The following is a 21,740-nucleotide window of genomic DNA, read 5'->3' on the forward strand; positions in this document are numbered from 1 at the left end:
TTTTTGCAGGTTTCTTTTAAGAGGAAACAGAGAATGCTACTGATTTGCAGATACCATGCTGTATTTTTGTCTCCAAGAAGAGATTGTCTATTCAGTATTTTTGACAATTGTCTTTCCTATTTTAGGCATGTCCTGAAATAATGAACCCACTGAGATTACTGTTCAAGAGAATTCAAGCTTCTGTATATGTGTGATACACAATAGTACAGTGAACTTTGTACTGTAGACATTAAGATTTGAGAGTAAAAGCATTTATTAATATCTCAAATGCAGATGATCTTCCTCCCATTGACTGTTACTTATTGACACATGGTCAGCAATAATGGTGCCTTTACTCTCTCTCTCTCTCTCTTTCTCTCTCTCTCTTCGTGGCTTAAGAGACAGGAAAAAGTGCATTATCTTATTCATGTTTAGATCCCTCTCAGGTCGCATTGTTGGAGGTGTCTGGTGGTTCTTCACGCTCATCATTATTTCATCCTACACTGCTAACCTCGCTGCTTTCTTGACTGTTGAGCGAATGGTCTCACCCATAGAAAGTGCAGAAGACCTTGCCAAACAAACTGAGATTGCTTATGGGACACTGGACTCAGGGTCAACCAAAGAGTTCTTCAGAGTAAGTTGGCATATCAATTAGAGCACCTCTCCCTACCAATTACTCTTATAAGATGCTTGGAAGTGCGAAATAATGTTGCTTTGCAACTATATGTAATATAGTTTGTAATTCCTGCAATACTTTAGCTGTATTTTTACCCCCACAAGACCATTTGTTGGAGTTTTCAGTTGTTTTAATTTGTGGAAAGCTTATTGATCCTGTCACATAGGCAAAAGAGGTGCCTGGGGGGATACTGAAGCCAGTGATAATTAAAGCAGCATTGTACTATTGATTCATCTCAAGCTACAGTACTGATGTGCAGCATTGAAAGCCTGTGATGGTAATATGGAGTCTTGCAGGTTTTGCTTCTGCTTATGGATTTGGCTGTGTGAGTTTTGCTTTAGGGTCTATGGGGGGTGGGCAGGAAATGCATTTTTTAATATGCTGACTTTCAGATGGATAATAAAGAGAAAATTTAACTCGAGGGGATGTGGTTGGACCATTAGGAAATAGCCTAAATAGCCATTCATTTGTCTGTGCTGTCTCTATTGATTACTTCATTTTCATTTGCTTTCCTGCGTTACTGTATGTAATACTCATCATTCGCCAGCTGGAAAACAGGGAGCCTGGGCATCACAAGGAGTACATGATAAGCAGTCCCTCCTGCTTTATTTCATGTGTCTAGCAGATGAAAGTTAAGGTCATCTGACTGAAGTGAGTTTAGTGTTTGAACACAGCCCTGAATAAATGCTGTGAGACAGTAATCCTTCCTTGAAAACTACACCGTTTAAGGTCTTTGTTTATCTGAAATGTGGAGATTAAGGCATTATTAGAAGTCAGGAAGATGGAGTGATAATTTCTTATTGCCTAATTGAAAGGAGACTGTTCTGTGTTAGGCACTCCCACGCACCTTAACTGTTTTTAATTTGGCCAAACTGAACTCAGTGAACCATTAACAAAATTTTGTGTGGGATTTGTGAACTACAGACAATATCAATTCAAGGGCAGCTTCTGAGCGACCCCCAAAAGCTTTGTAGTGAAATAACCTTTTTATTATGATAGATATACCCATAGAAGAGCTTGCCAATCTGTTCTATTAGCTGTAAAAAGATGACTTACAAGATATACTTAACAAACATGTTTGACCTTCGCATCATGGAACTGATCAAGGAGTTCAGTTTAACCTAGTTTTCTGGCTTTCTTCTGTAGACACTGGAGAAAGAAAAGCAGCCCTATGCATTCTGTATGGGACGTGTATTATGGTGAAATAAATCACACATTAATGTATCTGCCTCGTGTGGACTCTAAAGGTATCCCACTCAAATGGCTAGAGTGCTTGGTACCTCAGTTTTAATGAGTACAGTTCACTAACAAGTTTCTAACTACACCTGCCTTCTTCTATATCCAGGGTGTTGGTGTACAGAATGTGACTCTACAGATGCTCTCTGGGAGCTTTATTTTATATCCCAAGTGGTAGAAATTCAGCTCATGGTCCCTAGAAGCCCTAATTTCATACCACATGTCTACAAAAATGGTGGTATTATATTAGATATAGGAGATTTTTTTCTGAGAACTGAAATATGTTCGTACTGAGATGGCCAGATTTCCTATTTTCTTGAAAAGAGTATAGTCCCTCATACTCATTATTTATATTCACCTATGTTTAATCCATGGATTCTTCTTTAGTTCTTTTTGTGGAAATTTATTTAATTCTGGACATTCCAGTTTCAGTCCATCATAAGTTGAGGTGGTAACCACAGTAAATGAGTATAAATAATACTTTCAACTAGAGTGAAGCTGTGGTAATACTTAAAAACATGATGCTGATGACCAGGCAGATTTATGTAACTGGATTTATTAACTTGTTGCATTTTCAAGAGTATCCAGTGCTTGCAATCTGTTTTAGGTGATGATGCAAAAATTAATTCCCAAAGAAATAGTGAAGAACGAAGGAATGGAATTGTTTTCTTAAGAGTTTCAGAACAGTTGCACAAACCATTGTTTTGAAGTAGTGAGGTCAGGTATTTTGATGCAGAAACAATATTGGTCACAAAAATTTCATGATTCTTTTAAATCATCCTGTAAACACAGAAACTTTTTTGTTTTGAATCAATATGCAAGATCCCTTCTTAAAGAGAAGACACGATAATGAAGTAACAATATCTGTAAGGACAGCCTTTTCTCTTCAATCTTAAAAGGTTAAGGGAAGAAAAAAGAAAATCAATGCTCCTCTTTTAATTTTTTCCTTTCTTTCAAAATACAGAGGGAAACATTAAAAGTAACTGCAAATACTAAATATTATTGCATATGCAAAATTTGCAGCTTTATCAAGATTTGAACTGTGTTGATCATTTTTTTTAAATGGTGCAATTGAGGCCCTCTTATCAAATGATTTTTAATTTCTATCACAGTATAGCAATTCTTAATGATATTGTATGTGATATTTCTAAAAATACTTCTCACAAAACAGGGGCAAAGATAAAATATCAACAGACAATATTTGCATAAACATTGTTCACACAATACATAAATTAAGACCTAGCCTGAAACAATAGCACAAGAAGACTTATGTGCCAAGTCTAAAATTTTGTGGGTTTGGAAGCAATCATCTTCATTTTTTGGTATTAGAATCATGTGTCAGTGGTGATTATCTGGCTGAAGATGAGCCTTCAGAATGTTTTCTCATCATTTGGTGATTTCTGATCAAAATGTCAGGAACTCTGAACACCTATTCAGTCTGCTTTGATCTAGACTGAAAACAGAAAAAGGAAAATCATTTTAAAGCCAACATAAAGAAAAAGACGACTTTGACACTGTTAGCTATTTACTCTTATTTTCTGGTTTAGATGCAATGAGAGTTGTATTTTTCAAGCAGCTTGCTCAAGAAGGAAAGTAGTCAGTTTTAGCAATCTTACTTAGCAAAGCCCAAAATGAAAATTGTACCAGCTTGGCTGACTGCAGGGGAAAGCTGCCATATTTCCTCATAAGATAATAAGAAATATTTGTTGGTTCACTCTTCAATTTTCACTCTGAGTTGACATGTGGAAATTGAATGTTAACAAATGAAATTTTGGGAAAGGAAAATGTTCTTACTTAGATAAGTTTCTTCCTTAGAAAAGATACTTTGTTACACTTTCCATATTTTTTCTCTTTTGATAGGCAAAGGAAATTAGATCCTAAAAAAAAAAATTCAAATATTTCAATGCAGCCTTTTTCAAATGATTTAGGATATTGTTTCCTCTTACTAATCATGCCCTGTTTTATGTGCTGCATGACTTTAGTTTTAAATGAAAGTGACTATTATATGTTTACTTTATAAAGAATTCAATGTAAGGGATGTTAAGATGCAAGAAATGTTTGGAAGTGAAGGCAGAAAAGGCAAGAAAATATTCTTAAAATTATGACTGATTCATTACTGCTCTCTTCCATTTTTTCTTTCCGTAAGTTTAAATCAATGAAATTACATCAGTGTAAAAAAAGAATGCATTGGTGGCTTAGTTTATGCTTTCCTTCCAGCCACTATTATGTAAATGAAAAGTAGCTGTGACTAAAGTGGAAAGAAATGGTGACAAAGCAGGATATGACTATGGACATGCACAGCTGTTGTTGATTTAAATTTTATTATATTTGACAGAAAGATAAAATTATGCATATAGACAAACTAAAAAAAGCAAGGAAAATTTATGATGTTCTGCTATATGGTATTCTTATTGAACATTTCTGGTTAAATGCCACTCCTTTTCAAGACAAACTTATGTTCTTAGCAAATTATTTTCTAAGCAACAGTACAATCATTCACTAATTGGTAAAAAGAAGTGCTTCAGAGAAATTATTCTCACCTATACAAAGGCTCAGTTCCAGGCTTTTTAAAGCCATTGTCAATTCAAATAATATCTAGATTACAGGATTTGGAATTTGTTTAAATATTCTAGGGCCCTTTGTTTTGAGGCTTTATAATAATGGATATTTTCGTGGAGTGCTCACTTACTGTGGGAACAAGCTCATAGACCAAATCTTGCTTAGCTAGAAACTCCCGTTGACTCAAATAAAAGCTGATTTGAGCACTAGGTTAAAAAGTACTTCTTGCAGCATGCATAAGAGAAGACAAGTGCCATCTGTTGTTATAAAAACACTGTGTAGTGTTTAGCTGACACACTGCTGGTTTGCATGTATATATTCCTATTGCTGGAGGAAGCAAAGGAGTTGTTGGGTGAATCTAATGAGCATGGGAAACTTCTCATTTTTTTCTGACAGCATTTCCTTCATTTCTTTCCATGTAAATTTTTATTTGTTTTTATTTTTTATTAATAACTTTTTTTTTCCTGAGTATTCACCTGTAGTTACACCATGCATTCCCAGACAGGAAAATTTCCAACTAATGCACTCTAAGCCACGAATTCTTGCTCATTCTTTGAGCAAGTGCATTTTTTACTCAGTTACTGGCTGTATCAGAGTGTTTAAAATGAATCCACTGATACTGCATTTCTAAAATCATACCAAATTATTTAAGATAAATGCTTAGGGCATTCCGCTGCCTTTAATAGCATATTTGGTCCAATTTGCTGTTTCCATCTTTTATTGTGAACTATGTCTTCAAATATTGTGTAGCCTTTCTGAATATAAATTGAATGAATTCTGAACTCTGAATTACGAAAGCAGAAATCCTACTTAAACTATTTCAGATTTGATGGTGAAAGAAATGCTTGAAGATTCAGCTCAGTATTTATGGGGATATTATTTTACTGTTTCTCTTTACCATACAGGCTTATTGTGGATATCTATTTCATATGTAATGCCCTAAAACACAGTTTACAGTACTTTGACTGTGTGAACTGCCTTTATCTAACAGTAAATTCAGCTTTGCAGGTTTTTTTGACTGCTAGAGGCTAGCTGAACTTAAAAATAATATCTCACATTATAGTATTGATACTGTTATTTCTTGTTCCTTTTAAAATAATCATGGAATTAAAATAAAATCCTTGTCCAAGATTTCCCCAACCTTTGTTGTCTGAAAAATTAAGTATGATTGATTTTATTTGAGCAGTGCCATTCTGAAATGTTACAACATTCTTTTGTTCTAACTTCTTTTTGATTTTCTCCAGAGATCAAAAATAGCAGTGTATGAAAAGATGTGGACCTACATGAAATCAGCTGAGCCATCAGTGTTCACTAGGACTACTGCCGAGGGAGTAGCTCGTGTCCGCAAATCCAAGGGCAAGTTTGCCTTCCTGCTGGAGTCCACCATGAATGAATACATTGAGCAACGAAAGCCGTGTGACACCATGAAAGTGGGAGGAAATCTGGATTCGAAAGGCTATGGCGTAGCCACACCGAAGGGTTCTCCATTAAGGTGGGTGGAATAGTATAACAATATAAAATGTGTTGTTATAGTATTCCACCTTCCCTGATGTCCCTGATATAGCTCTTTTTGTTTTGTGTGTGAACATGGTATGTTATTTTTCTTTTCTTCCATTTCATTTTTTTTTTTTGATCAACAAAGGTAACCATTTCTAATTGTAATATGGATTTAGCAGCTCTAGTTGGCATATCTTTCAAGGCCATATAAAAACCAAACTGGTTGAACACTAGCTACTTGAAGTCAGCCTCGATAAAATTAACATCAGTTATTCTATTTCATCTGCTTTTTTCACCAAATTCAACCCTTTATAGCAGTATTATGCCTACATTATCTGCATCAGTATCTGCATCAATAATATGCCTACATTTTATGTTTTGTTTATTGATCTGGGCTGCTAATTTCTGAGTAAGAAGCTGCTTGTAACATCTTTTTTTCAAATGTCCTCACTTGGAGGCAATTAGTCCTTCATTAAAGTAACTTTGTTAAAGCACTTTTTGTTAAAGCACCTTCTTATTTAGAAAAACAAAGTTTGTGTTTCTAGCATTATGCATTTCAGTACTGCCTTCAAACTCACCAGTATTTTCTTTATCATGGTATCAGATGCATTCAGTCGAGTAGGAGAGGTTTTGATTCAGAGATAGAATATCATTTGCTTTTCATTCAAATTGTTGGGAGACACAAGTCAAGGTACTAGCTCTGTGTTAAAGTTGGCAGTGTTTACCACTCTGATGTCTTTAAGGCAAACTAAACTTGCCTTTTTCCTCTAGTAGATTTGCCAATTTTCTTCAGATCAAAAGAATGACTAGCAAATCAAGGCAGTGTGGCCTGTGGAGTCTGACAGTGCATGTGGGTGGGGGAAAGGGAATGGCCTGCTGAAGCAGTCAGCACCCGACTTCTCACATTTGTGCTCATGATAAGGGATTACAATGTGAAATAGATTCACAAAGGGGAGGAATTAGGTTTAAGGGAGGAGTTGCAAATACAGATGGAGCCCTAGTTCTGGAGGAAATAACTAAGGAGGTATCTGTCTACATCTGTGACTGCAGAGGAGACATCATCACCACTATGCAGATAACTAGACTCACTCGTAACTCATCAGTTTGACTTGCACACAACACCACAAACCTCAATAGCTGTAACTGTATTACAGGGTTGGTAATAGGAGTATCATCAGAATCATTTACGTCCACAACAAAAGAAGATTTGTGTGTGCAGGGGAAAATCAGGCCAGTTATTTCAGTGATTGAATATGAATTTTTGGTCCTTAACATTCAGTACACCTTAGATTTAAAAACTGCCGTCTTCACTGCTGAATGAAGTAGTAAGAGAACATAAGAAGGTGAGAGAGGGAAGATGACAACAGTAAAATATTAATTATATAGAAAAGCATGTCCAGAACTCATGGAGTTGTTGAAGGTAGAAGGCAGCGATAATAGGAGAGGCTGACCTATTATCTGGGTATATTTTCAAAGCACTTGTGTTTTTTATTTTATAGTTCTGATAGATTGGTATCTCCTTCTCAGTGTTTCGGACAACATAAGAGTGGTAGGCAGCACTGCAGTTTAGTGGAGCTACTTTCCCATAGTAAGGAAATGCCCATTGCTGACAGTCATGCTTTACTGTGCCAAAGCTAGGGCAGACTTTTTTAGGAGTCACTGTGGCTGCTGTCATATATGTCTTAGCAGTGGGCTGTTTGCTTTAAGCGTGCCTTATGGTGTTCTTTAGTACCTATCCCTTTTTCTGCAGTGTTCAATACCAATGACAAGAGACAGCCTGTTATAATGAGCACTAGCAGCCAGCAGAAGTTGATTTATGTCAGATTTGGGCTTGTTTCAGGTTTGTTCAGTTGGCTAGATAAAAATATCTAGGAGTAATGGAGATGGGGCATAAAGCAGTTAGAAGTAAGAGGACCTAGTAGGACTGTATAATAAGAACAGAGAGGAAGAGCACAATCGTGATTTTAAGGATCCAGTGTGAAATTCTGGTTCCATCCCATCTAAAGACCAAGCTCCCAAATGTTTCAGTGAGGCCACAGTTCAGTCTAACTCGGAGTCAGCAACTATCATGAGAGTGATGTGATCAAAAGAATGTAATTTTTCTACATCCTGGCTTCAAATGTGGTTCAAAAAGGAGAATAGGGGAAATCCTATGAAAAATTGAAATCCTACCCAATTGAAAATTGGACCAAATCTTCTTTCAAGCTGTCTCGACTGGCTGTCCATGTCCATGCCCATGCCTTTCCTGAGCCTTTCTTTCACATGTGCTAAGCTGTTTGTTCTCCTGCTGCACCCCATTCCCTCTCCAGCCCCAGTGACAAACAAGCAGTGCTGCTTACCTACTAAAAACATTAAGCAACACACTTAATGTTCTGGATAAACATAGCGAACAAGCAATACCTCACACTCATACCGCCTCTTCCATGTATGTGTATAGAGACTAGCACTTGCTGAAGCGGGGAAAAGCTTCCTCCCCCTGTGCTTTTGAACAGAAAAGACCTGTAAATTTTAACTGCATGTTTCAGTATTTTCTGAAATGTTTAAATTTTAGAATATGGTGCTTTTGCTGTTTTGACTGCGTCGCACATGGTAGTGTTTCTGTCACTGATCATATGACTTATGTAACTGCTGTCTGTGCAGATAATTGCAAATATTGAACATGCAGTTTTAAATCCATGAAGGGCAGGCTAGCTAAGCTCATTACATAAATTAATCAAAAGACATAATTTGCTATGGGAGTTTTAAATTCTACATTTTATTTAATAATCATAATTTCCTGTTTGAGTTATATGTAGACCACAAATTGCTTGATGTAGTTCACAAATAATTGCAAGTAGCATATAAATGCTAAACATTCATAGTCTATTCTTGGTCTGTTCAGGACTAGGGAAAAGTAACAGTTTTTCCAAATGAATTGTTCATATTGAATTATTCATTAAACTGTTTGAACACCTATTTCATTAGAAGTATTTTAGTCTTAGTCTGCCTCCTACTTACAATGATAATAAATCAGGAGTTTTTTCCCTGAAAATGTAGTAACAGCTGAATAAAACTCATGTGAGTTGAGAACCAGACCATGTATTTTCACAGATCTAACTGACAGAAAGTGGGATGATTCTTTCTGTAGCATAGGATTAGCGATGGTTCCTGCCATCACATCACCGATTTCATGTTCATTACAAAACACATACTCATTACTTCACTCATACAGATGAAATCCACCTGTCAGAGCGATCCAGGGACTGGTCTCTGTGTTGCTCATGACTGTACACATGAGCAGGGTCGTGGATTTTAATTTGAAACTCTTCCTTATTGGTTTCCATGCTACACTCCTGCAGTGTTCAACCAGTACCTATTGGCTAATTGAAATGATTTATTCTCAGTGCTGGTGCAGTATTAGGATTCATGCATATCACTGGATGGAGGAGAATGGGAAATGCCTGATGTGCGTTTCTTTTATGCCCACTGGGCAGTACCACCTTACACATCATGTGTGTCTCCTTCTTTCCTTCCTTTTCAGTGATATTCATTTCTATATCTTGTAAAAGACTGATGTGTTTGAGAAGGAATTTGTGATTGAGGGCAAAGGCTCTCATCACAAAAAAGACTGAGTTTCTTTCATGGCAGTACCCAACTGTTCTTACTGTTTCCTCCTCTTGAAACGGTAGGTATCCTTCCAAAGCTACTGTGTAGTATTTTGTGTGAATTAATGAGTTTTTTCTTCAAAGGTGGTGTTTTCAAAGGTGGTTAAGAGAGTGCTGCTTGTCTGCTTAGCAAGACCTGCTTTTTTAAATGTGTTGTTTATTAGAAGATGTTCTTGTGGCCAGACTTCTGGCCATTGTGGATCAACCCTGGGTCATCTGCCTTGACAGTTGCAGTAATCTGTGTTTCTAGAGAGCGACACCTGGAGATCTTGTACTACACAAATCCTGTGCCTTGCATGCCTCTGCTTTTCTGTGTTAGATATGTAGGCATCATAAACAAGTTTGAATAGTGAAGAACATGAAAGAGTTCTCCACTCTAAGAGGTAATGAGAAAGGAATTAATGGCAATGTTGTCTTAAAGGTACACTAAAAACTTTTTCAACTTTTTGTACCTTGAAGCTGTTTCATGTAAAGGTGAATGACAGGTTGGGCTGAAAACTGAGGAGTTGTCTTTTATTCTGTTACTGTTTTTACATTTGGCTGCCCTGTCCTGCAGCCAACAGTATGCAGCATGGATGAGTGAAACCTGCACAGGTCATAAGTGTCTAGTGAGACACTTAGAGCCCAGACAGATGAGATTGGCAGGACTAGATCTAGACAAATAATAAAAAAACTGTTGTGAATAGATGCGTCAACGTATTTTAGAAATTGGTGATGTTTGTTCACCAACCTCATGAAATCCAGATCTCTATTAAATTCCTTCTATTGGAACTACACTTAATGTTTTTATATATATGAATCTGGGGTTCTATATTCCATTCAAGTCTCTATTCCTTTTGTGTAGTAAAGGAATAACTCCAGTTTGACTTTAGGAGGAATTTTTTATGTTTTGAAAAGGGAAGCAAAAAGGTCCACATGGTCATATCGGCTGAGTTTTTGCAGTGTGACAACTGGTGACATGAACTGACTCTACGCTGCCTGAGGTGCTTGTTCTTTATCCATTCTTTACTGTGTTTAACATAAGGTGAGCAATGTGGGCAGTGCATCAGTGAAGCAGGTGTTGCAGATATAACTTTCTGATCATATAACCTCTATAACCTAGCATCTCTATCTCAGTGGCTTCATCTAGTCCTTTTTTTCCTGAGGTAAATCTCAGGAAAAATTCCGTTCTTTCATTGCTTCATTTTAATGTGGTACTATAGCTGGCAATGTTACTTTTGCTTTTCACAGATATATCCAGTATGGTTCCTTAGAAATGTAGAGTCAAAAGAAAACTTATTTCAGTAATGCATGCTCATTCATACAAAATTTTGGCAGATCTTACCTAGGATGGGATATTCCTTTTTTTGTTTGTTTGTTTGGAAGTTATATTCCCTATTCTTTTTTTCTCTGATCTGAAACAAGCTTGGGGAAATAACAATAAATCTGATAGTATAGTTTCTTCCAATGGGACAGTGAAACTTTTTATCAAGTGTTGTCCTTGATGTTTTTGGAGACCAGAATATAAGGAGTTTATTGTGGAAGGAATTCCCAGATCATCATTCACTGACAAATCTGTTTATTGTGAATTTAATATATTATTCTGAGATATACCCCAGTTCTCATTTTGCCCTGAATTTTTAGATCAGTGAGCTGGTAATTCACACCAAGCTCTGCAGGAAAACAGAATCATGACACAGTAGTCATCTATAAGGATAGATAAAAACTTCTTGCATGCTCTGCTCTCTTATGCTTTTTATAAAACTGGATTTGTGTGTACAAAAGAATGGTTATGATATTCACAGATTGCCTCTAAGTAAAACAAAAACTAGGAAAAAATGTTTGAGCTGACCACCCAATTTTTTTAGAGTCAACATTTATTTACTACAGAGGACTTTTTCCACTGTTGTTTTTCAATGGTTTTGTACTGCAGAAATCCATGAATCTTCACAGAAATAGACTTTTCCCATGAGTGAAGCTTCCTTGTACAAGTTACCTTGTATCATAAAGGAAGAATTTCCCTGGACCACCCTTTGGTGTACCCTGTGTTGTTCAGTTTTCAAAGGTCTTCATAGATTTTTTAATTTTTAACTAATATTGTTGATGTATCTGTCCTAGTTTCTTGTGTTTCTATGTATCTGGGCTGCATTCTTCACTCAGTTGTGTGCTCCTGTTTCTAGAAAGGTACAGAAACGGGCAAAGGTAATGTATCCTTAGGTTTTCATGATGAGGTCTGTGGCCTATGTGCTTTTGAGCATTGTTCTGGCAATTCAGAGAAGAATGGGTATTTCCTCTGCTGGTTAGCTGTCCTCTGGTTGGCAACACTGGTGTCCAAAGACCTCCTCAAATCATTCTGAAGTCAAGCAACCTTCACAGTGAGGAGAGATGCAGAGGAAGCAGGTTTGATTTTTTCATGTTTCACTTCTCCTGCCAGAATAGCTGGTCTTGCTATCAGTGTGTTATCCACAGAGGCAATCATTTCAGCAAAGCACCTAGAAGCTACTTATTTATATATGATGTAGAGAAGATATAGAGATAACTGGTGAATAATTGAGGTTTGACAATTGAAATGAGTGATATAAAATTACTGAGTTTGACTTTTACTGTTTTGAAGCAAGGGCCACTGGAGGAGAAAAAAAATCCCTGCATAGTTATGAGGTGGTCTGTTGATCTTTAAAAGAACAGGATTTGAGTCAGCTTACCAAGATTTTACAAGGTCATTTCTTTCTGTGATACAAAATTATTTGAAAACTAGAATGGGATCTGTAACATTTTATACATATGTAAACATTATCCTGTTTGACTGATGGTGTAGATCATACTGTATGATTTTGCATAATATTTTTCCCTTCACTGTAGGCATAACAAGGCTTGAATTACCACCTCATTACCATTCAATGTCAGAGCTTATAGCTGAGATTTTTCTCAAGCAGGTCAGATCCTTCAGAACTTGTTGTGTTTTCTATCAGCTAAAAATAACATTTACTAGCTAAAAAGGCAGAGACGGGGTCGCTGCTTACCAAGGAATATAAAAGTCAGGAGTCAAAAGAAGATCAGTGAAGAGAGAGCCTGATAATGAATGTTAGCAAGTTGTTCTTTCAGCTGAGGCTGGGAGGCATACTTAGTTTCGGTTACGTGGATTATTTCTATCTAAAAACAGAGTATCTATTTTAAAAGTAAAAATAAAGCCTTGAGAACAGAGATTAGAATCCAAACTTGCTCTTTTCCCCAGTAATATCTATTGGATTAATTTAATAATTTTCAATCAAGATAAGGGTCTTTCCCATGGAAAAAAAATGCCTTAGAAAAAGAAGAAAATTTGCTGATGGCTAATGAGATCCATTGCAAGATGTGCAAGCAAATGTATTCAGGCAAAATCTTCTACTTGAAAGAGTTTCACCCTTCCTTGAAATTTTTACATATAGAGGAGGTAAATTGCAGGATTTAAGTCACCAAGTTCAGTGAAGAGCACTGCTGTTGAGATAATTTCTGATTTTTGTATCTTTGGAAAAAAACAACCCATTAGTGTCCATGATGCTGCACTTGATGAATTTTCTGTGGCCTGAGGGGAAAAAAAATCACTATGTCTTTTAAGTACTTCAAAGAGACATCTCTGACCTGCCTTGCCTCACAGAGCCTATTTCTTTATTGCCACTAGCAGGAAGTTTTCACCCTCAGACTTCAGGGATGATTCATAATTGAACAAAGCTCTCTGTGGATTGGAGAAAGCAGAAGTCACAGAAATTTGTTCTGCTGCTTCTTCTGTTTTCCTACACTACAAATGACACTAGAAGCAACTGATGGAAGGCAAAGCTCTTCCAAGATCAGCTCCCATTTTGGTCACACAGTCACATTCTGGTGCCTTTCTGGTAGTATCATCCTGCTCCTTATTCCAGGGAAGGTCCTGGGATTTTAGAACAGTTTTGAAATGAGGTGCTTCTGAGCAGGAGAAAACAGCATTAAACTATTGCATAGAACAACAGTTTTTTATCTAAATATTTTAATGGCAATGGGTATTTTTAAATTAGCAGTATAATCAGTATAAAAGGTGAAATTACCATTCTGTTTTTTCAGCTTTACTATGGGCCACTCTGTGGAAGTCAGCACCAGGACAAGTTGAATAACAGGCTTGTTTTCTACAATCAGAAAGAAATGAAGGCATAAAAAAAAAATTACAGTTCTTTTCTTGTTTTTCTGTTTCAGAAATATTTGAATGCAAACAGGATAGGAGCTTCACAGTATCAAAACTATCCAAATGAAATTTGTCGGGCTGTTTCTCTGACAAGTAAAAAGACTCATATGTTTAAGTATAACCAATGAACTTCCCTCAAACTATCAGCAAAAGCCAGAATGTCTCAAAAGTACTGATACCATTGTTGTGCATATGTCTTACTGATTTTCTGGACATTTGCCAACATTTGATAAGCATTAATCCCCAGCATATACCAGTGGGATACAAAAAGGTTATGGTTGTTTCCAATCTATAGAATCTCTGAGAAACAAACGCCGCTTCTTGGCACTTCACAAATAATTTTCTCCTGCCCTTTTCCCTGCCATTTCCCCAATCCCTTGTAAAGCATCTCAGCAGAGGGCAAGATGCAGCCCTTTATATTATAACAATGGAGCTTGTTATTATTTCTCTGTTTTCTTTTCATTACAACTCTCTGGCTGTTTACGTGTCAATTCCCAGGAAACTGCCCTTTGAAGTTGATGGTACAGTTCCTGACAAGTAAAAGGCCTATCCCACTAAGATAATAATTGTTGAGGTAAATTGTAGGTAGACTAAAGCAAGGGAGCAGGCCACTGAAAGGCATCTCAGCAACTCATAACAATACCTCCTGTGGAAATGACATTTGGGGAACAAATAGCACCTGAAAAACAGTTTGTAGTAAATCTGTGTGGTAGCTGCAAACTGCCCACTTCCAACTGACAATAAGTACTAGATGGACTCCAAGAGACATAAAATGGCCATTTAGTCTTTAGGCAGCCTTGATTCTTGTGAGAAATCCAGAAGTAGGTAGAAAAGGTTTTGTTTTCTTTCTCACACTTTCTTTGAGCTAAGAACAGTATCTCAGACTGGCACACTGTGTGACAGAATAGGCATTATGGACTGAACATCCCAGGATGAAAGATGAAAAGACATTGACAGCATAAAACAAGATTCGGAAGTTCTAATATATAATTTAAGCTTCTGTGTGTCTTGGCAAAACAACTGTAAAATGCAGCTGTTTCCCATCATCAAAATGTTCTCAAGGTGCTCAGATAAAAATGGCCATATGTGCATCCGACTGAACAGTACAAGTTTAAAGTATTGTTTGATAAAATGATGACTTGTGGTCGATCAGTAATTATTCTTCTTAACTGGTCTACTTTGTGTGTGGTAGGAGGTAGAGTCAAAACTAATGCTCTTATTCTCAACTATCCTTAGCTCAAATCTCTGTATTTTTATAATTCAATGTTTTACTCCATTTTCTGCCTGCCTTCCTCTGCTTCTCATTCCAACTAAGTCGCTGAGCGAAAACTTAAACATGAAAAAGGATTTAGCTCCTATTTAACTGTATCTTTTACCAACTCGCATGATGCTGAACAATGCTGTGTGCTCTTTTGTTGAGTAAGACTCTCTTTTAACAGTTTTTGGCAGGATTGGCAGTTTTCTGTCAAGATTTGGCTACGATTTTCCCTGCAGTTTTTTATAGCCAAAAGTCAACTTTATAAAAGTTATCCAAGCTGACCTGATACAGAGACCTATTTTATTGTTATACTTCAGTTATTTCTTTCTGCTCTAAAAGAACACATAAAATCTGCCTCCAGCACTCAAAGACAATAGAGCTTTTTTATTATTTTTCCCCCACACATGGGCAAAAATAATATGTGCACAGGAAGATCCAGATCCCTTGCATCTTCCATTACTAGCAGCAGGGCTGAATGAGGCCTGCAGGTGAGAGCAGACCTAACATCTGGCAGCCCATCTGTTACCTCCAGAATAGGTTTTCTCTGTATATAATTACACATCAGGCTCTTTCCAATCTGTTGCTTATATGGTTCCATTTAGTGCAGCCCAAATTTGTAACTGTGTCTTTAGAGAGGCTTTTACATTTAGAATTAGATGTTTGGCTTCCTTGGTACGGATGCAGGCATCTGATTTTGAACACAGCAGCATTTTATGCTGTGTCATTTGTGTGATTCAGATCTATTTGGGATCTTCTTGAGCCTACAGAAAAATTCATGGGATCTAATTGTTTCCTACAGAATATCTCAACCTTTTCTAGATAACCCAAATCATCTATATTTCATGTGCCTAAATGCAAACATTATAGGCAATTTTTGAGATTTTTACATTTTCAACCAAAATTTTGAATTGTAAGGTTTTCACAAAAGCTTCTTTCTGCTTGCAACAGAAAACATAAAGAGCCAGGTTTTAGTATAATACTCATTTCTTTATTGGTTTAAATAAAAAGATAATGTCCTGTGTGCAAAGCTGGGGGACCAACCCACATTCCAATGCTCTGTACTTACTAAGATCCATCTCCTCATGTTTTAGTCAGTATATGATACTATTTTAATTATATTCTATACCTGCTAATGATATTTTTTCCTTTAAAACCACATGAACACTTGACAATTAGTTGTGATTTTGCAGAGTTTAAATAATGCGAATTCAGGCTATGAAAGTGTAGTTGAAAGTGAACAGAAAGGCATCACAGTTTCTTGAGGATTTAGGAATTTTTCCTAATCCACTTAAATAAGCAAGCTGCTATTTTTGGCATCTCTTTTAGATAGTGGGTAATTATCCAAGTCAGTTTTCAATTAGAGTACTTTTAGTTCATTCAATTTGTAGGCCACAAGATATTGTGGCATCAGATAAAGTAATTGCGCACATTCCGACTACATCTAGAGCACTGCATCCTTTTTTTTTTTTTTTTTTGGCCTCCTCATTTAAGAAAAACATCAATAAATTGAACCAATGTCATGGAAGATGATGAAGATGGAGCTGGATATGGAGCTGGAGCTGCTCTGGTGAGAAGAGGCTGGGGGATCTGGGCTTGTTCAGCCTGGAGAGATGGCTTTGGGGTCCTGACAACAACCCACAGTTTCTGTGGGGGAGGTTTTCACGCAGATGGAGCCATACTCTTCACAGCAGTGTAGGGAAGGAAGGTAAGTGACAATGGACATAAACTGAAGTGGGAGAAGTTCACACTGGATGTAAGGAGGAACTGTTTCCCCTGACTGCCTGAGGACAGTCTGACAGTGACACTATCTGGCCAGACAGGTTATGCAGGCTTCATTCTTGGAAGTTTACAGACCATGACTGGTTGAAGCCCTGAGCAGCTTGATCTGACCTCAAGACTGACCCTTGTGTGAGCAGGATGTTGGACCAGACACCTCCTGAGGTGCTTTCCAGACCTCACTGTGCTATGATGCTTTTTTGACAATTATGGATATGAAAAGGATATCTTCAGCCATCATATTCTATCTTCTGGAGCTACAGAACTATTTGGAAAGTTGTAGTATCTTACGAAGAGTGATGTTCATGTTTTCTGCATGGTAGAAGGTCATCTCCCCAACTAGTACAAAAGCTGTGTCTGACCTGGCTTTCCTAGCTTTAGTTGTGATTTCTGTGAACTAAAAGTCAAGCAGATTGTTCTCATCTGAATAAAGTTCTCATGCTGGAAAAGCAAAAGAAAGTGAAGTATCTGAACTCAAACCATGACATGAAGTGATATTGCTTCATATCTCTTCTTTGCCAGGGCAAAGGGAGCACCTAACTTCCTAAGGAGCTTTATACAGCTTCTGAGCATGGACCTTTGTGGAACTCCTGAGTGGGGTCAAAATATGGAAGAATTTGTTTGTAATGGGAGTTAAGGCACTCAGGTTGGCTGTCTCCCACTTTCGGCAGGAAAAATTGGAAGTATCTTGTGGTTAAAGACTGAGTTGAGGAAATATGCACAGCAATGTAAGCTTAGCTCATCTCTAGGAAGTGCTTGCGACTGGAAGACCGGAAGGATAAATTCTTCATGAACAGTTGTCTGAAAAGACCTCAAGGTTTCTGAGAAACAACGAAGTATGGTTGGCTGAAGCCATGTCATACTTGTGAGCATAATTATGACCCTGCCCAGATTTTCTGGGAGTCTTGGAGGAGATCAGTTCACCTTCTCACTTCAAGGTTCACCTTTGCAAATCGAAGGTAGTGACCATTGCCTGTCAGTTTCAGAGGAATAGTAAAGATTAATAGCATAGTGGATTTGTGCTGTGAATATCTGAAGTCCATTTCTATTTCAGATGTTTGTATGAATTTTTCAAACCCGTGGAGGTGTGTACCTCAGGACAAACACCATGGTAGATTTCTCAGTGTCTTTGGTCGAAGAAACTGTTTTGGAGAGAAAGCGATACAGAAATTGTAACTTCAACTAACAGCTTCTTAAACAGTCTGTGGTCTATGACCACATGTTGTTTCGTGTTCCCTTTAGAAAGCAGTGGCAGAAATCTCCATCACCAGTGGACCCTACTCCATCTGGTCTTTTTTATTAAAAGTGGCATGTGGGCATGTGTCCAGGATAACAGCAATTACGTTATTTGGATCTCCATATCCACTGTGGAGATCTATTAGTACTTTCACTACCTTGTTTTCTTTGTAGCCTGGCTGCTTGTATTTGAAACGTGAGTATTACTGTGTTGCCATGGCTGTGCTTGGTCTGACTGGTCTGAGAGCTGCTATATTTGCATTTCACAGAACGGTTTGGGTTGAAAGGAATACTAAAGATTATCTAGTTCAAACTGCCCTGCCATAGGCAGGGGCACCTTTTACTAGACCAGGTGGTCTATGGATGAGAATGAGTAGCGCATAGTAAAGTTCTGGTGGAACCATTGTATCAGACTGTGGCCTTTACTTCCCCACCGTGAGCTGCAGTGTAGGGACACAGAGCTGTACAGAACGGAACATGCTTCCATGTTGTGGGAAGGTGGAGAGTTTGCTGCTGTGTACATGGCTGTACCAATGGTGGCAACATTATATAGCTGGTTGCCAGAGGGATTAGATTGCCCTTGTGATCATTTCACCTGATCTTGGGCTGATGTTCAGCTGGCTTCGGGGCATTTTAATTATCAGAACACTGACTATTGGACTGACCATCTCATCTGGTTGCTGGCACTGTTTATGTTTGTCTAAGCATATCAGATATTCCTCATTAACTTCTGCAATAATACTCAGACAGAAAGTCCTAGGAACTTTTCCAGCTAATCCCCTTTTTGGCTGCTGACCAAATAAGGCTTTATATGGCACAACTGTAATTGCTTCATTTGTATGGTATTGATCTGCCATTAGGCAAAACACGAACCAGCATTTCACTAAGCCACAAGTTATGCAGTGCTCTTTATTATTGCATTGCAGTTGGAGCTTCAGTTCCCACCTGGGAAATGGCTCCCCTGTTTTTTTCTTTCCATCTCTGGTTCTAATTAAAGTAATGAACTTCAAAATGCTTGCATCATAATTAGACCAAAGCTTAAGAAACCATCTCTTAGCTAGCTGGAATCTTTCCATTTATTGCCTTCCTTATAGTTCTTCTTTATGAAAAACATCTGTATGGAGTCAAAAAGAAGCATGTATATAATGTTACAGAAGTCTCTCATGCCTCTTCTCAGTCTAAGTTCAGATCTCATAATAGTATGTCAGCCGTGGAGATCTTGTGAATTAGTAGTTTGTTTCTGGCAACCATAAAAATCAAGCATTCATCCTGATTTCTAGTTGCCAATAGCTTTTGACATAGTGGCCATGTTTCATTAGTAACTTTGTGGACATCGATGTCAGTGGATGAATAACCTCAGAAGCAAACAACAGTGTTTCCCTACAGTTTTCTCATGTAGACTTCCTTTCCTTACTAGGAAAAAATTAATGCATGAGCAGACTGCTTGTATTACAGCCATTTCAGCACTGTACAGAACGCTGATGGTATTTTGCTTTGCAGTCATTCCATGCTTCGTTCTCACTAAGGTGAGACTAGGATTTGGTGGCTGAAAAGTCTAACCAGACAGGCAAAAGGTTGGTACTCATTAGAAACAGAACCTAAGATACTGGATTTGTCTCTAAAATAAAAACATAGACATTAATAGAACTGTAGAATCATAGAATAGCTTGGGGAAAAGGGACCTTTAAGAATCAGCTAGTCCAACTCTCCTGCAATGTGCAGGGACTGAGCAGGTTGCTCAGAGCTCAGTCCAACCTGACCTGGAATGTTCCCAGGGATGAGGCACTTCTCTGGACAACCTGTTCAATGTTCCACCATCCTCATTATAAGAAATTTATTCCTTATGCTTAGTCTAAGTCTACCTTCTTCTAGTCTAAATCTGCCCTGCTTTAATCAAAAGCCACTACTCCTTGTCTGGTTGCAACAGGCCATACTAAAAACCTTTGTCACTATGTTTCTTATTAGCCTCCTGTAAGTATTGAAAGGCCTCAGTAAGGTCTCCCTGGAGCCTAGTCTTCTCCAAGCTGAACAACTCCATCCAACTCTCTCAGCCAGTCCTCATGGGAGAGCAGCTCCATCCCTCTGAACATTTTTTTGGTCCCCCTCTGGACTCACTCCAGCAGGTCTCTCCGGTGCTGAAGACCCCACAACTGGATGCAGTACTCACGGGAGCAGAGTAGAGGGGCAGAATCACCTTCTTTGACCTGCTGGCCATGCTTTTTTTTATGAATTCAACTGAATTTGGCTATTCCATGAATTCCTGGGAACAGCAATGGTATTAATTTTGTTTTCCAAATGCAGCTGCTGGGAAGATGGCAGAAGTTTGTTTTTTCTCTCACCATACTTGCCATATGTCTCATTCACCCTGAAAGTGGATAAATGCAATTTCTTCTTCTCTGAGGACATTTCAGAAATATTAGCTAAGATAGAGGACTTCCATCACCTTTTATGGAGCATCATAAGCTGACAGTTGAGGTAGTTTATGTAAAAGGCTTTCAGAGATGCTCAGTTGAGTGCCTTTACTTGTAGAAGTCATTGCGACTCCTGATGTTTTTCTGCCATTTCTGAATCTTAAACTGACATCTTGCACTAATCAGTTGCTGTTGTGAGATCCTGATGCTTGCAAGAAGGAAAATACAGCAACAAGTCATAAGTAATAGAAAATAGGAGAAGATCACGTCAAATATAGCTCCACTTACCTGTGTTATCATTGTGTGTTCATACAGGTGAGATTCAGCCTGGCATAAATGAAAAATTTGACAAGTCTGATTGTGAAATCTCTTCAAATATTGCCAAATTTGAACTAGGCTCCAAAAATGCCGGATATGTTCAATACTGCATTAAAATCCTGGGTTTATTATTATGCCCTGCTACCCACTGAATAGAGCACACATTTATATAGCACATTGAGATATATGGCTGCTTAGGAACCAGAAAACCTAATTTTTGCAGTTAGTCCAACAGGATATTTTACTTTACATGATTTGTAGTGAGATCAGCAATGAGTTCTCGCTGCTTTTGGAGGTCACAGTAACATTTCTTCTGGGATAGGTGATTCAGCCTAGGGCTGAGTCTTCATATGGATGAAAGCTGTGAAACGCTCAGTCAAATGTACAATATTTCTGCCACTGCTGGGACATGTTGAATGGGGTGAAAAATTAGAAGCTGCTGAAACAGCTGCCACCTGCTTTGTGCTGGAAGATTTTGATGTAGTAAAATCTTCCTCTGCATAGGGTGGCCAGAGTCTGTGATCTCAATAGGCTGTCTAGTAATCCATCAGAGATGTCAAATGGATTGAGATAAATATAAAGAAGGAGTAACTTTTTAAGTTACAAGGAAACACACCATATTTCTATTCAATAAGCACTGAATTGCATTTGAAAAAGATTAGTTTTCTTAGCCTCATTTTGGATGGAAATAGTCACTTTGTGGCACTCAGAATCATAAATTTAAAATGCCTTACAAATATGGTTAAGATATTATGTAAAGGAAAATTTAAATCTACTGGCCAAGATCAGTAATGGTGAATAATGTTTTCAGTCCTGTTAAGCCGCCGATTTGAAAAACAATTAGATCATTTGTGCAGCATTTGGCTCTTTCTTGTGGATGGAGTGACATAAGGAGTTTGAACAGCATGTGCCTGGCTAACATAGCATAATGTCATTTCAAGAGGCTTGCACTAATGCAGTCTAGGTAGGAGAAGAGAAG

At 37.8% G+C, this 21,740-nt stretch overlaps 1 protein-coding gene across 10 annotated transcripts in view; it reads left to right on the plus strand.

Moving 5' to 3' along the window:
- GRIA4 (glutamate ionotropic receptor AMPA type subunit 4) overlaps positions 1-21,740 on the plus strand; it is a 222,345-nt gene that overhangs the window by 173,760 nt on the left and 26,845 nt on the right. For all 10 annotated transcript variants that reach the window (XR_010428247.1, XM_064645177.1, XM_064645178.1 and 7 more), the window contains exons 12-13: positions 415-613; positions 5,695-5,942. Coding sequence is in view for 9 of the 10 variants with exons in the window: in XM_064645177.1 (XP_064501247.1) it covers positions 415-613; positions 5,695-5,942 (447 nt within the window). In the remaining variant the exon portion in view is untranslated. The remainder of the gene's footprint in view (positions 1-414; positions 614-5,694; positions 5,943-21,740) is intronic.

The sequence above is a fragment of the Pseudopipra pipra genome, chromosome 2 (assembly GCF_036250125.1).
Source record: "Pseudopipra pipra isolate bDixPip1 chromosome 2, bDixPip1.hap1, whole genome shotgun sequence".
Classification (NCBI taxonomy): domain Eukaryota; kingdom Metazoa; phylum Chordata; class Aves; order Passeriformes; family Pipridae; genus Pseudopipra; species Pseudopipra pipra.